The 13,916-nt window shown below is 39.7% G+C and overlaps 1 protein-coding gene across 2 annotated transcripts in view; it reads right to left on the reverse strand.

Annotated features, from left to right (window-relative positions):
- Positions 1-13,916, reverse strand: part of TMTC1 (transmembrane O-mannosyltransferase targeting cadherins 1) — a 244,572-nt gene that overhangs the window by 83,112 nt on the left and 147,544 nt on the right. For both annotated transcript variants that reach the window (XM_037032260.1, XM_037032331.1), the window contains exon 9: positions 11,169-11,290. In XM_037032260.1, the coding sequence (XP_036888155.1) occupies positions 11,169-11,290 (122 nt within the window). The remainder of the gene's footprint in view (positions 1-11,168; positions 11,291-13,916) is intronic.

Raw genomic sequence — 13,916 nt, forward strand, 5'->3', positions numbered from 1 at the left:
ATACATTAAGTTCTCTAATTCTTGGTTTTCTTATTTTGTCAATGGAAGTGATTTTACACTGTGGACACTGGTCAATACACACTAAACAATAACTGATACCATTACTATTATGTTGTAATAATATTGCTATTAGGGAATTATTTTCTGCTACGTGGAATGTAAGGCAGGAAACGAGTAAAGTTTGTATTCCACGTAGAAACAGATGTCTCTACACCAGTCTCCTCTAAACGCAGTAATGTCCCAAGGCCCTGGACACTACTAGCCTCAGCGGCACCGAAGTGTTCTGGGACAGGCGTTCAGTTTGGAGGTTCGCGGTGAAGAAAAGGAACTAACTCACTGCAGAAGAGAGTCTGGGGCTGGGTCTTCTGTGCCACTCATGAATTCTGTGGCCACAGATTTGCTCAACCTCATGAAGCTTTATTTGTTTATATTACTAGGACTTAATATGGCCTGCCTTAAAGTAAATTAAATAATGTGTGTGGATATGTTCTGTGAACTGAATACAGGTATTGGTGTCTTTAAGTATTTAGCATGCTATACTGTATTACATCAATAAAATGTACTCATACATCATTAAAATATGTGATTAGATCTGTAAATACACCTTAATAAATCTACTTTATCAAGGTACAGACAGACCCAAACTATCTAATTTATAGGGCAATTATAAGTATTCAAAGAGCACTCACCAAAGATGCCCTTAAAACTGCAAACTTCCTTGTACAATATTGTTTGTTTTGGAAAGGTTTGATTCTTGTATAAAACAAAATATTGCTGAAAGTAGGATTCATTTGTAGAGTGTGAAATATATAGAGAGCCATGTATTCTTGTAAACATGAATTCATAGATCTTGATCACAAAAAGCAAATCTTCCCTTATACCCATTTCAAATCTTTCTCTACTCCATCGTTGTGAAAGGAAAGAAAATACAACATATGAACTTCCTGGTGAATTAATAAAGCTTTTGCACTCAACTTTGAGAAGAATGAAACATTAACTGTTTGAAAGCTCAAGCTGGTTGTTTAAGGATAGAGTAACGTTTTACTCCTATTCACACCCTGAACACTGGGCAAACGACAAAGGCTGCTTCGTGAGTGTGACTGAACACTGCAGTTGAAGGCACCAGAAACTAACATGGAGACCAAGGTGAAGTTGACTGTCAATCCAGGTTGCACATGGAGATGGTAAGACCCACAGTGACCTGTCACCAGAGGACTGTCCATACCCAGGACATGGGAATGCCCCCTGGTTGGTGCCCTCACCCCAGACCAGGCTTCTTTCCCTCACAGCCTGGTGAGAGTTGTCACAACCACATGTTCCATCTGGGCCCTAGAGGCCTTTAGCCAAGCCAAACACTTCCCAAGTAACTCCACAGCTACTTCTAAAAAGTCAGAAAGACCACCTTCTCCATCGCCCGACGGCATACTCATCGGGACCTGGATTCTGCCGCTTCCTTGATAAACCACCATATTCCAGGGCACAGCTTCTTCACTTTTGAAGCAAAGGCAAAATGGACAATCCACTAGTTTTGCTGACCCCTCCACTTTTCCCCATGTTAACACAGACCTGATCACACAGTCACAGGCTGGGTCACCTGTCCACTGTTCTTTAATCCTCAACAGTACTCTTTTATGAAGCATCTATTGTGCCTGGTACTATGACAAAAGACAGAAGCACACATTGGTGATCCTCACTAGAGCAAGGTAATCCAGATTCCTAAAAGAGTATAAAGGATATTTTCAGATTACTGAAATCTGTATAAGAAGTCACAGGTTTCAGATTTATTTCCCTGTGCAGAATCCAAGGGAAAAAGAAATAGATTAAATGACAAGGGATCTTGATAGAAAGGAACTGGAATGGCCACACTTAAGTCCACCCACACCCTCCAGGCAAAACCATGGCCAACTAGGCAGGACACTGGGCATGTGACATGTCCTCTGTAGTCTCCTCCATGCACAGAGGCACATTTCAGAACCTTTGGTACTGAGTTTCAGATCGCTAACAGGCTACGCAGGACCGCCCACTTTTGAGCACCTGGGGAAGAAGGAGAGGCCTACACCTACGCTACTTTGATTTCCCTCGACTTTAACTTACCTGATCTTCTCACTTGCACAGGGTAGACTGAAATAATGACTTGCAATTACCTAGCATAGCTTACAATGTTTTTCACATATATTATTCCATTTAGTCTCATCTGAATTCAAATTACACTCACCATATTTTAGTTTTGAATCCTGGTTTCTAAGAAATTTGCTATTATTCACCATTTAGGACGTAACGGACATAAAAGCATTCATCTGTTATAATTAGCAAGGTTCTGTAATATTAAAGCCATGATTGTAGTCTAGTAAATAACCGTTCAAACTTATCCTCACCTTGAGCCCTGGGCTCAGCACAACTAATTCAGCACAACAGATTGGCCAGTTTCTTTCTTGCATGAGCACTCTCTCTTGGCTCACTTCATTCTCACCACTGCTCTGTTCTATGTTATATTGGTCTAGTTTTAGAACACATTCAGCTGAGTCCCTCAGCAAAGTCCTCCTGCTTCCCTTTCTGCTCATGACCTTCACACAGCATTCATCCCCATGCTGTCTTGGTGACTGCCCACCAGTCTGGTGCTGCCCTAGTACCATCCCTACCTGGGCACTGCCCTACAGAGTAACGCTCCATGAACAAGGTCTAGTTCCTAGATCTCACACCCTTGTCTGTGTTCAGGTCTCAAAGGGCTAAAGGAAACAGTGCATGCTGGCCCTGTTCAAAGAGCAAAGAGACAACAAACACACTGAAGTCAAATATTCCCATCTTTATCCCATGGCATTTTGAAGAATAATGTTAATTAACTTCTGGAATCCCCAGTGTACGCTAATAACCAGCAAGAAGCCTCTGCCTGCACGGCACTGGAGGCTTGTCCCACATAGGGTCAGAGACCTGGGGAGGAGTGGAAAGCTTGACAGACTCAGCTTCCTCTTAAAATACAGTGAGAAACATGGAAGACACCACATTTAAAACATCAGATTTTCTAAGTAAAAGGACTTTTTCATTTTCCAAATCTTGAATTTCTTCTCCAACAGTATTATTAATCTTCACCTTCAGATCACAGGGTAGCCTCACTTTATTGTCCCCTAATGTAACAGTGCATGGCATTTCTGCTTTCTTTTTGTCATTTTCATCATGACAAAGGAGCACCTTGTTTTTTAAGATGGCCATGAGAGAAATGCATATAAGAGAATTCAGATCTAAAGCTACACTAAAACAGAGTAGATTTGAGTAATTTAGCCTACACATACACACATGCTTTTACACACATATTCTCAGAAGGCCAGTGCACTTGACCTTGTAACTCAGTGGACTGAGTTACAAAGTCAATCTACAAGTGGAAATCTGCCTGTCAATCTATCTCCTAGGTTTTTAGTTGAGTGGCTCTGTGAAAAGCTCAAGTTGCTTCTTCCATCCCTCTAATGTATTACATGATGGGAATTTCAAACAAAAAATCAAACTAAGAGGCAAAGTGACTGAATATCTAGCTCCACTTGGTTCCTGGGCTTTTTACTGTTCCTATGACTTAGTCCACTCGAAATTGGATTACTTGTGTCACTTAGGTGGGTCAACCTTGTCCTATCACTGCTAGCAATGGCCTGAGAGAGACTCAACATGCTGAACTCAGTCCCAATCAGTTTTATGTGGTGTCTTACCCTGCATGTTGAGCCCCTATTTAGACATTAGGCTTTATCCCAATTCCTGAGTGTCTCCCCATGGAGGTTCATCCTTTGATGTGGACAGACAAACCTCTGACCTGTTCTCATGGACCTTCTGAATAAGCTGCCTGCATGTACTACTGCCCTTAGAAGAGCAAAGTCTGGCATTGTTCTTGTTGCTAGGGCCCTGTCACCTCCTGACATGCAGTGCTTGTCGCTGCTTGCCCACATCAACTTCTACAAATCGCTGTTCCTGCTGCTTAGGAGGACACTCTCTTCTGCCATAGTAGAGGCCTCACACCAACGCCTGCTGTCCCCTGGCAGGCACTTCAGGGAGCCTGTCCTCATGGCAAATGCATTCCTTCCCATCCTCCCTTTCCTGGGAAACACATCTCCCTTTCCCTGCTGGGCCGATCCCACTAAAACTGAGCAGACAGAGGTGGTCCCATTCCAATGCATAACAAAATTTTTGTTTAAGATCTTAAGGGGGAAAAAATTGTGCTTTCCATAAGGTTATTCAAAGTCACAAAATACAGTTGAACTTTGGAGCAGAAAAAGACTTTAGAGGTCATACAGCAGTGTTTACTGGAATTTTAGATTGCCCAAGCCAGTAACATTTCCAAAAAAGGGGGAGCTGAGAGGGTGGAGGAGAAACTGACAAGGGTCATGGGACCCTGCTTCTCTCAGTATTTCTTGGGAACTGCTGAACAAGCCAGCCCTCTGGTTTTACAGATAGGAAATTGGATTCCCCGTGACTGCTAAGCAGCAGGGGACAGATTGGGCTGTGCTGACTCCCAGTTCAGTCGTCTTCCCACTGGATTTGCTCAAGTAAGTTTTTGTTGCTATCAAAAAATTTCTCTGCTGATTTTAGTACTTGGTAAAACTTTGATTCTCTCTTAAATGATCATCACTCTCCTCCAATAGCTCTGAAGAAATATGTACACAGACGGCTCACCAGGAGTCTCCGATACAAGATGATGGAGGTAATGTGACTTCAGAAGTAATATTTCTCATTTTGCACACTGGAAACAAGTATTGCAGCATTATTTCCATTGCAACCTGTGTAAGATTTTAAAATTTCATTTCAAATTGGAATTTTGAATATGTATGATTTGAAGACATTTCTCAAAATTGAAAATGAATGAGAATCATCTTTCCCCCAATTTTCCATGTCTAGTCTGTCCGTAAGTTTAGGGACTATACAATCTGAATGGCATCTCTTTTTAAGAGTAGGGCAAGGTTTTCATTCTCTTTCTTCCCTCAAATACATGTTATCCTCTGTGGTTTCAATTGTTCTTGATCAGTTCTATTCACAATATTGTTGCAGCCTTCACTTATTCCTGCCTATTCTTTTCCTGTCTCATTCATATTTTCTTAAAGCAGCTTAGGAATTTGCTCTTTGGCACTGAAGTGAATAAATCACCCTTAATCTGGCAAATGAATGGATATCTGAACACATTCTATGAGTGCTCTCAACAACTATTTCTGCTTCACTGGTTTCTAAAAAATTTTAGTCCTTTAAAGCATTCTAAAGTGGTTTGTATAAAATACAAAAAAGGTAACCATAAAATTATGTGCTTCTCTTGAAATAAGAATGAGACCAAAATTTCTGTGAAAGAATGATTTAAGTTCCAAACTCTCCTGCCTCTTCAAAAAAAAAAAAAAAGACATCAGCAAAATTAGCACTTATCAACAGAAGAAAAGATTATTACAAATTTTTTTTTTGGTGGTAAAGTTCTGCCCCTAAAGCCTTGCAGTGCTAAATAGCTTACTCCTGTTGTTTTTATCCACAGATTGAAAGTAGAAGGATGTGCAAGTGAGAGGAAGGTGGTATTTGCAGTCCCCGCCAGCTCAGGATGGAGGGGAGTGAGAAGCCCGAAGTGTCTTGTTCGTTATTAGGCATAAAGTCAGAAGATGAAAGAGCACTGCTGGTCGGACTCATCTTGGGCTTATCTTATAAAAGGGCCAACTCAGTCCCCGGGGATTGATGGGACTCACCCATCTCCTGGGAGAAAGGATGTGACTTCTGTGGGGTTCATGAATGAGATTCTAAAGCTAGGAGTTGATGCCATAATAATTTGATTTATCATTTAATGAGTAGGAAGTTCACCTTCCTCAGAGGGATTATCCATAGAGCTCTTTACTTGGTTTTCCTATTGTTTGATAAAACTGTGGAGACAACACAGAATTTCTGCATAAACATAATGACTTGATTTTCAGGAACAGCATTAAGCACAATGCGTATGCTTTCCTTGAAGTACTGGGTAGTGATGCTGTGGTGGAAACCAGCTGTTTCTTGTCAAGGTCAATAATGGAAGAGGGTCATGCAGAGAAAATTCCTGTGTACATAAAAGGCTTGGAAGATGTTCTTCACCATCATCAAAGCCAATATGCAGGTTTTTTAAACGCAACAGGCACAATCCAATGCTCTGACACCTTCTCAGGGCTGCTGGCAGCATCTGCAAAATTCTCTGTGGCCCAAAGGAAGATTTTGGCAGCTCTTTGCCCAGCTACCATTCTCTAATGAGATGGGGTGTAGCTGGTCACTGCTGAGTAAAATTTTTTCCAGAAAAAGCCCCAGTTTTCAGAGAAAACCGTCAGTAGTTACAAAGTGGCTCTGATGAAGTTGTTAGACCTCTCAAAGCCCATGGCACAGAAGTTTCCCCACATAGGCTTGGATTTCTGACAGCCTGGACCTCCTGAGAGGCACAGTGACACAGCTTTAGATAACAAGGGACTCCCCTGCCCTAAGGAAAACTGCTCCCCTGTGGTGATTGTTACAATGGCTGTGAAGAAAAACCAGCACTCACCAAAAACCTTAGGTCTCCTCCAATTCCAGCCTCCCAAAATCTGCATTAAACTCTCAGGTTTGTGCCCAGAGCTGTGGGCCTGGCCCAGCAATCTGACCTCTTCCTCCGGACCAACTTTAAGGGGCAGGAGAGCACCTCTCCTCCCTGTCCCAAGGCTTAGGCATCTGCAGAGGCTATGGCTTTGGAGGGAGGAGAATGGCCTGGCTGGGCACAGGGACGATACGCATGTTAATACAGGCGATGCCAGGCAGTAAAGAGAAATCCTCAGAAGACGATGATGTAGCCCCAACACTGCAATGCACAGCTGCCGGAACTTGAAAAGAAAAGGACAACCACCTTTCTAATGAAGGCTGGTTTATGGAAATTGATTTTGGATGGCTCTGCACCAAGCTTGCACAACGCAGCAAAAGTCCAAATTGCTTCTGAGAGGCGGGCACTTGCTCTTAGTAAAACTGGTGTTTTTGTCATATTCAGAACTTCTGTTTTAATCCACATCAGTGTATTCTTAGCAGAAAAAGGACAGGGACACTACTTTGCCTTTTTCAGAAAAAATGAAAGAAAGTCAGAGAAAGGTCTATTACAGATAGGGCAGCCTGGGAAGGGCCAGCACTGACATGATTTTTCGGGTATGTGGAGGACGTGCCTACATGGGTGAGAGGAAACCCTTGCCTTAAGGAAGATGTTCTACAACTGGCTGATGGCAATGCTATGGACTTCCATGCTGTTTACCTAAGGGCCTCAGGAAAATAACATTTTAACTTCTTATTCATCACAAATTCTTCTCTTGTATCTGGATTAGAACACACACAATTCTTTGTCACCAAGGAGCCCAGACTCCTGAGGATTTAGAGCACATATGACTCTCTGAAGTATCAAGTCCTGATTACCAAATGGTGTTGAGCCGAAAGCACGTTCCGAAGTCCGCATTTTCTCCTTCTTCCCTGTCGATGTTACTGTCAGAGAAGCAGCACAGTCTGGAAGGTGAGGGATCTGTGGGCAGGCAACGATCTGCGCTCTGGCTCTGCTACTTCTAGCTGCGTCCCCTGGGGCAAGTCACTTCACTGCTCCGCCCCCGGGCTTGATTTTTGTGAAATATAAATAATGGTATCAGCTACCTCAACTGATTCAACAGTAATACTTGATATTTATTAACCATGTGCAATACAAGCATGTTCTTTTTTAATTTTATTTTTTATTTAATTCTTGTTCAAGTACAGTTTTCTGTCTTATATTCCCAGTCCTGGCCCCCCCACCCCCGCTGTGCTCCCCACCTCCCTCCCATTTCTGCCCCCCACTTTAGTTATTGTCCATGTGTCCTTTACACTTGTTCATGTGAGTCCATCCCCTTTTCCCCTATGATTCTCTCCCCTCTCCCCTCTGGACCCTGTCAGCCTGTTCCATATTTGAGTGTCATTGGTCATATTTTGCTTGCTTGTTTTTTTTTTGTTGTTTAGATTCCTGTTAACGGTGATATCGTATGGTATTTGTCTTTCACTGCCTGGCTTATTTCGCTCAGCATATTGCTTTCCAGTTCCATCCATGAGGTTGCAAAGGGTAGGAGTTCCTTCTTCTTTTCTGCAGCATAGAATTCCATTGTGTAAATGTACCATAGCTTTTTGATCCAGTCATTTACCGATGGGCATCTAGGTTCTTTTGGATTGGTGTTTCAGGGCTCTTAGGACATACTCCTAATAGTGGAATTGCTGGGTCAAAAGGCACATTCATTTTTAGTTTTCTTAGAAAATTCCATACTGTTTTCCGTAGTGGTTGTACCAGTCTGCAATCCCACCAACAGTGAACCAGGACCCCTTTTCCCCACAACCTCTCCAGCACTCGTTGTTTGTTTCTTTGTTTATGATAGTCATTCTTACTGGTGTAAAGTGGTATCTCATTGTGGTTTTAATTTGCATCTCTCTGATAGCTAGTGATACCGAGCATCTTTTCATGTGTCTCTGGATCCTCTGTATGTCCTCCTTGGAGAAATGTCTGTTCAAGTCCTTTGCCCATTTTTTAATTGGGTTGCTCATCTTCTTTGAGTGGAGTTGAGTGAGTTCTTTGTATATTTTGGAGATTAAACCTTTGTCTGAGGTATCATTGGCAAATATGTTTTCCCAAGCTGTTGCTTCTCTTTTTATCTTGATACTGTTTTCCTTAGCCATGCAGAAGCTTTTAATTTTGATGAGATCCCATTTGTTTATTCTTTCCTTTATGTCCCTTGCTCTAGGAGACGTATCAGTAAAAATATTGCCACGTGGAATACCTGAGATTTTCCTGCTAATGTTCTCCTCTAGGGCTTTACTGGTTTCATGGTTTATATTTAAGTCTTTTTTCCACCTTGAATTTATTTTGGTGTATGGTGTAAGTTGGTGCTCAAGTTTCATTTTTTTCCACATATCTGTCCAGTTCTCCCAACACCATTTGTTGAAAAGGCTATCTTTACTCCATTTTATGTTACTCCCCCTTTGTCGAATATTAATTAACTGTAGAGAGTTGGGTTTATTTCTGGGCTCTCTGTTCTATTCCATTGGTCTATGTGCCTGTTTTTATGCCAGTACCAGGCTCTTTTGGTTATAGTGGCCTTGTAATACAGTTTGATATCAGGTATTTTGATCCCTCTTACTTTGTTCTTTGTTCTCAAAATTACAAGCATGTTCTAAGTTTTATATACACTCATCTCATTTAATGCTCACAATATCTCACTGAGTTGGGTTCTATTTCATTTTATGCAGAAAAGCAACATCATGCTCATGTTCAAGTGACATGAGCTCATGTTCAAGCCAGAATTCCAACACAGGCGCTCCGCCTTGAGGGGCATGCCGTCAACTACCACCTACAGCAGAAATGAACTGATATGACAAATACAACATGCTTAGCACAGTGGCTGATGCAAAGTTTCAATGAAAGTTTCAATATGATGAATGTTAAAATGGTATTAATGAGAATAATATTAGTTTAAAGAATATTATGACTTGTTAAATGTTTAGAAAGAACTATGCTTTTTTATTTTATTATAATCATGTAGTAAGTTCTTTGAGGAAAGAAACTGAGATTTACTTATTTTTGTAGCCTCAGATGCCACAACAATACCACTGGCAAAGGTGCCCTGGGAATATCTGTTAAATGAAGAACGAATGTCGACTCCACTTGAAATCATCAGTATTACAGAGAAAACCTGACTGAAGCCACTTTCAACTGGTTTAAGCAAAAACATTATCTAGAAAAGATACTGATGTCCCCTTTCACCCTTCATATTTCTTATTATTGGCAAGGCCTCATTAGCCTGTGATCTGAAGGCAATATAGAACACAAAGAAATTGTGTTGTATTTTTTGTCCTTATTGGGTAGTATTTACCAAGAAATACTTTCCTTCCCAAATTATGCTGAAGATACATCAAGAAACTTCAGGGCTTTCTCACCTTAACCAAGTCAAAACCAGATGCTACAAAGCCTTAATTAAGAAAGCTGTCAGGGATTTGGCTTGGGGGGGAATCAAAGGTTATGAAATTAATTTCTAATTATATGTATTTAAAAATTTCCAACACAATATCAATAAATGTAATTAAATTTTATCAATTGATATTTTTAAAGATTTTATTTACTTATTATTACAGAAAGGGAGGGAAAAAGAGAGGGAGGTGTGTGCGTGCCTCTCATTCACCCCCAACTGGGGACCTGGCCCACAATGCAGACATGTGCCCTGACTGGGAATCGAACCGGCAACACTTTGGTTCACATGCTGGCACACAATCCACTGAGCCACACCAGCCAAGGCTTATTAACTGATATCTAACTTAGTTTAAAATTTTAACACAATATCACTAATAAAAAATAAAATATTGTCCTAATAATATTTCAGTTTATGATACTTCTTTTTAGGAGAATACAGTCTTATATATCATTCATACAATTATTTAATGTTAGAAATTTACTAAAACCCTTATTTTAAAAATTAGAAAACCTGGATGTAAAAAACTTCACATCTTATTACAAAATCAAACAACAGATAAATGGCAGAACCATTTCAGGGGCATATCCAGACATCTGAATAGAAATGTAGCCTTGGAATGATGCCATTTAAATACGACAGGAAAACAGACAAGCTCCAGCACAGTTCAAATATTCAGAACTAAGTGGCATTATGTAATCACACACATCTGAATGTCCTTTATATTTTTAACCATTTTTTTCTCAAGGACAAATTTTCTTGAGACTGCTCCTACGTTTAAAGTAGAAACCAAAGAAAAAGAGACAGAGCTAGAAGGAACAAGATAGAATTTAATTACAATCATGCTACTTAATCATTTCAAGCACATCAAAAATATTTTTAGAGAATCACTATAATTATGTTTACAAAACACAGACCTTTGGAAAAGAATGTATTGGTAAATGACTGCTGCTAAAATCCTGAATATACTCCAGTCCTGATGTCACATTTAACCGTCCAGTCTCCAACTGGAGATCAGCCCTTACTGTAAACTGGAGTGAGTGAGTGCAAACGTGAGCTCATTCAACCTTCTCTGTGGCTGTTTTCAAAGCAGAGGTAATAAGCACCCTCGCTCCACAAGGTCTACTTGTTACACCCTGAAGGACTGTCTCTCCGGAACTATCGGTGTTGGTGACAGAGGGCAGGCCTCAGAAAGACGACATCACGAGCAGTAATTACCTGGGCATGTAAAGGACTCTCTCGGCCACCACGAAGCCCACCCTGAAGAAGAGATTGCTGGCTGGAATGAATGGGAAAACCAGGAACAACAAACCCACTAGAACTTCCTTGTGCTCCAGTCTCTGAAACACACAACAGTGAAGGACAAATTAATCTGGGGTTAATTCCACTTCACTCAGCAGCATTTAACCAGCTCTTTCACTGTCCAGTTCTCATCGAAGGAATGACTAAATGAGACCAATGAAAACCTTTTGGTCCACACACTGAATTCATCAGAGAAAGCCTTCAGGCTAACACCTCTGCATGTCAAAATATTCACACGCACCCAGACACACATTTGCCACCCAGAAACATCTGCTATTTGCATAATATGATCAGGGGCCAATACTCCTTGTTCTGGGCTGGCTCTACAGCAACCTGTTTCTTGGTTCTGTCCCTCCAGGCAACTGATTCCCAGGGAACACAACAACTGATATACCCAAGCTCCCGAAGGCATCATGCAGAATTATTGTCCTCTCAGAAATAGAATGCATATAAAAAAGAAAACCAGAAACCAGGAGAAGCAGAGATTACCATAAAGGAAACTAAATGCAAATGGTAAATTTGGTACCAATGAGGAAAATCATTTCAGCTGAAGTGTTCTTAACAGTTCTGAAATTAAGCCAGTAAGCAAGTATTTATTCCATGAAATTTTTTGGAATTAAAATTCATTACAAGAAGAGCTCATTAACTGACAAAGCACCTTTTTGTAATATTATACACATTAACTTGTAAAGGTTTTTCTGTCACTTAAAGTTCACAGGAATAAAATTTTGTTTGTTACTAATAATACGTTCTAATGGACACAGTAAAAAATAGCTCACATTTTATGAGTGTCCATGGCATGGACACATTTGAAGAGAGGCCTATTTAATGCAAATCTTATTGTATCAGGGGTTACTTCTTTTCCTTTTAAAAAAGCTTAAGAAAACCAAATAGAGCTTTACAGTTTTATATGTTTCTTATGCACATTTAAAATAGTCTATTACTTTTAATAATTGTAGAAGACTAAATAAAAAATTTCAAAATATAAATATTAGAGACTCCCTAATATAAACTACTAATACTTTAAGTATACAAACTGAAAAGTTTTAAACATCTCAGGATATTTGTCATCTGGATTTTATTAAAATACTTTTTTTTTTACTACAACTACATAGAGTAATAAAATTTCTGACAGCAAGTCCATATGAACAAATATGATTTGGACAATTTCCCTTAATAGTTAACAACCTATAAATAATGATCTCATTTTTTAACCTAAAGGAACCACACTTTTTTGAATTAAAAGATGAAGGGGGAAAAAAGCTTCCTTAACAAGCTTTCCACTCAAATAGGTGCAATAATGTTGTATTTTCTATGACCCACTAAAACTGATTTTAAAAAATGGGTGAGAAAAAGTAGCAACTTCATTACACTTAAAACTGCTATCTTTGCAATTTAGATTACACTTTGAGTTTACAAAGTACATTTCAGTTCAAGAACTTGAAGTTTACATAATTTAAAAAATAAACACTATCATAAAAATCCTGTAAAATCAAAAGCAAGTATGTCTTCCAAAAATTAAAAATAAATCCCAGATAAAGAAGTACAAATTGGCAGTTACAAAATAGTCACAGGGATGTAAAGTACGGCATAAGGAGTATAGTCAGTAACGCTGAGATAACTATGTACAGTGCCGGCTACGTACTGGAAATATGGAGGGGAATGCTTTGTAAAGGAGATGATTGTCTAACCACTATGTTGTACACCTGGAACTAATCAAAATAACACTGAATGTAAACTGTAATTGAAAACTAAAAATTCTCTATAAAAAAACAAATAAAACAAAGCCTAGTGAATAAATGTTTTGTCGAGTATTCTTCCTAAAGTCTGTGCCTATAACTAAGGACAAGGTTAATACGTTCTTTTTGCAGGTACACTTTTTAAAAGTATATTTTATTGATTATGTTATTACAGTTGTCCCATTTTTCTCCCCTTAATCACCCTCTGCCCTGCACCCCTCTTCCCTCCAGCATTCTCATACTTAGCTTACATCCATGGGTTATACATGTAAGTTCTTTGGATTCTCCATTTTCTATATTATTAACTTCCCTGTCTATTTTGTAGCTACCAATTATGCTTATTCCCCGTACGTTTCCCCCCATTCACCCCTCTCCTCATCCCCACTGATAACCCTCCATGTGATCTCCATTTCTGTGATTCTGTTCCTGTTCTCGTCGTTTGCTTAGTTGATTTTTGTTTCTGTATTTTTATTTTTAGGTTCAGTTGTTGATAGTAGTGTTTGTTGTCATTTTACTGTTCATAGTTTTGATCATCTTCTTTTTCCTAGATAAGTCCCTTTAGCATTTCATAGAATGCTAAGGGCTTGGTGATGATGAACTTCTTTAACTTAATCTTATCTGGAAAGTACTTTATCTGCCCTTCCATTCTGAATGATAGCTTTGCTGGATAGAGTAATCTTGGATGTAGATCCTTGTCTTTCATGACTTCTTTCCAGCCCCTTCTTGCCTGTAATGTTTTTTTTTTTTTTAGAAATCAGCTGATAGTCTTATGGGAACACCTTTGTAGGTAACTGTGTCCTTTTCTCTTGCTGCTTTTAAGATTCCTTATTTATCTTTAATCTTGGGTAATGTAATGATGATGTGCCTCAGTGTGTTTCTTCTTGGATCCACCTTCTTTGAGACTCTCTGAGCCTCCTGGACTTGC

This window comes from Sturnira hondurensis, unplaced genomic scaffold (assembly GCF_014824575.4).
Source record: "Sturnira hondurensis isolate 20B ecotype Veracruz unplaced genomic scaffold, ASM1482457v3 Scaffold0000362, whole genome shotgun sequence".
NCBI classification, from domain to species: domain Eukaryota; kingdom Metazoa; phylum Chordata; class Mammalia; order Chiroptera; family Phyllostomidae; genus Sturnira; species Sturnira hondurensis.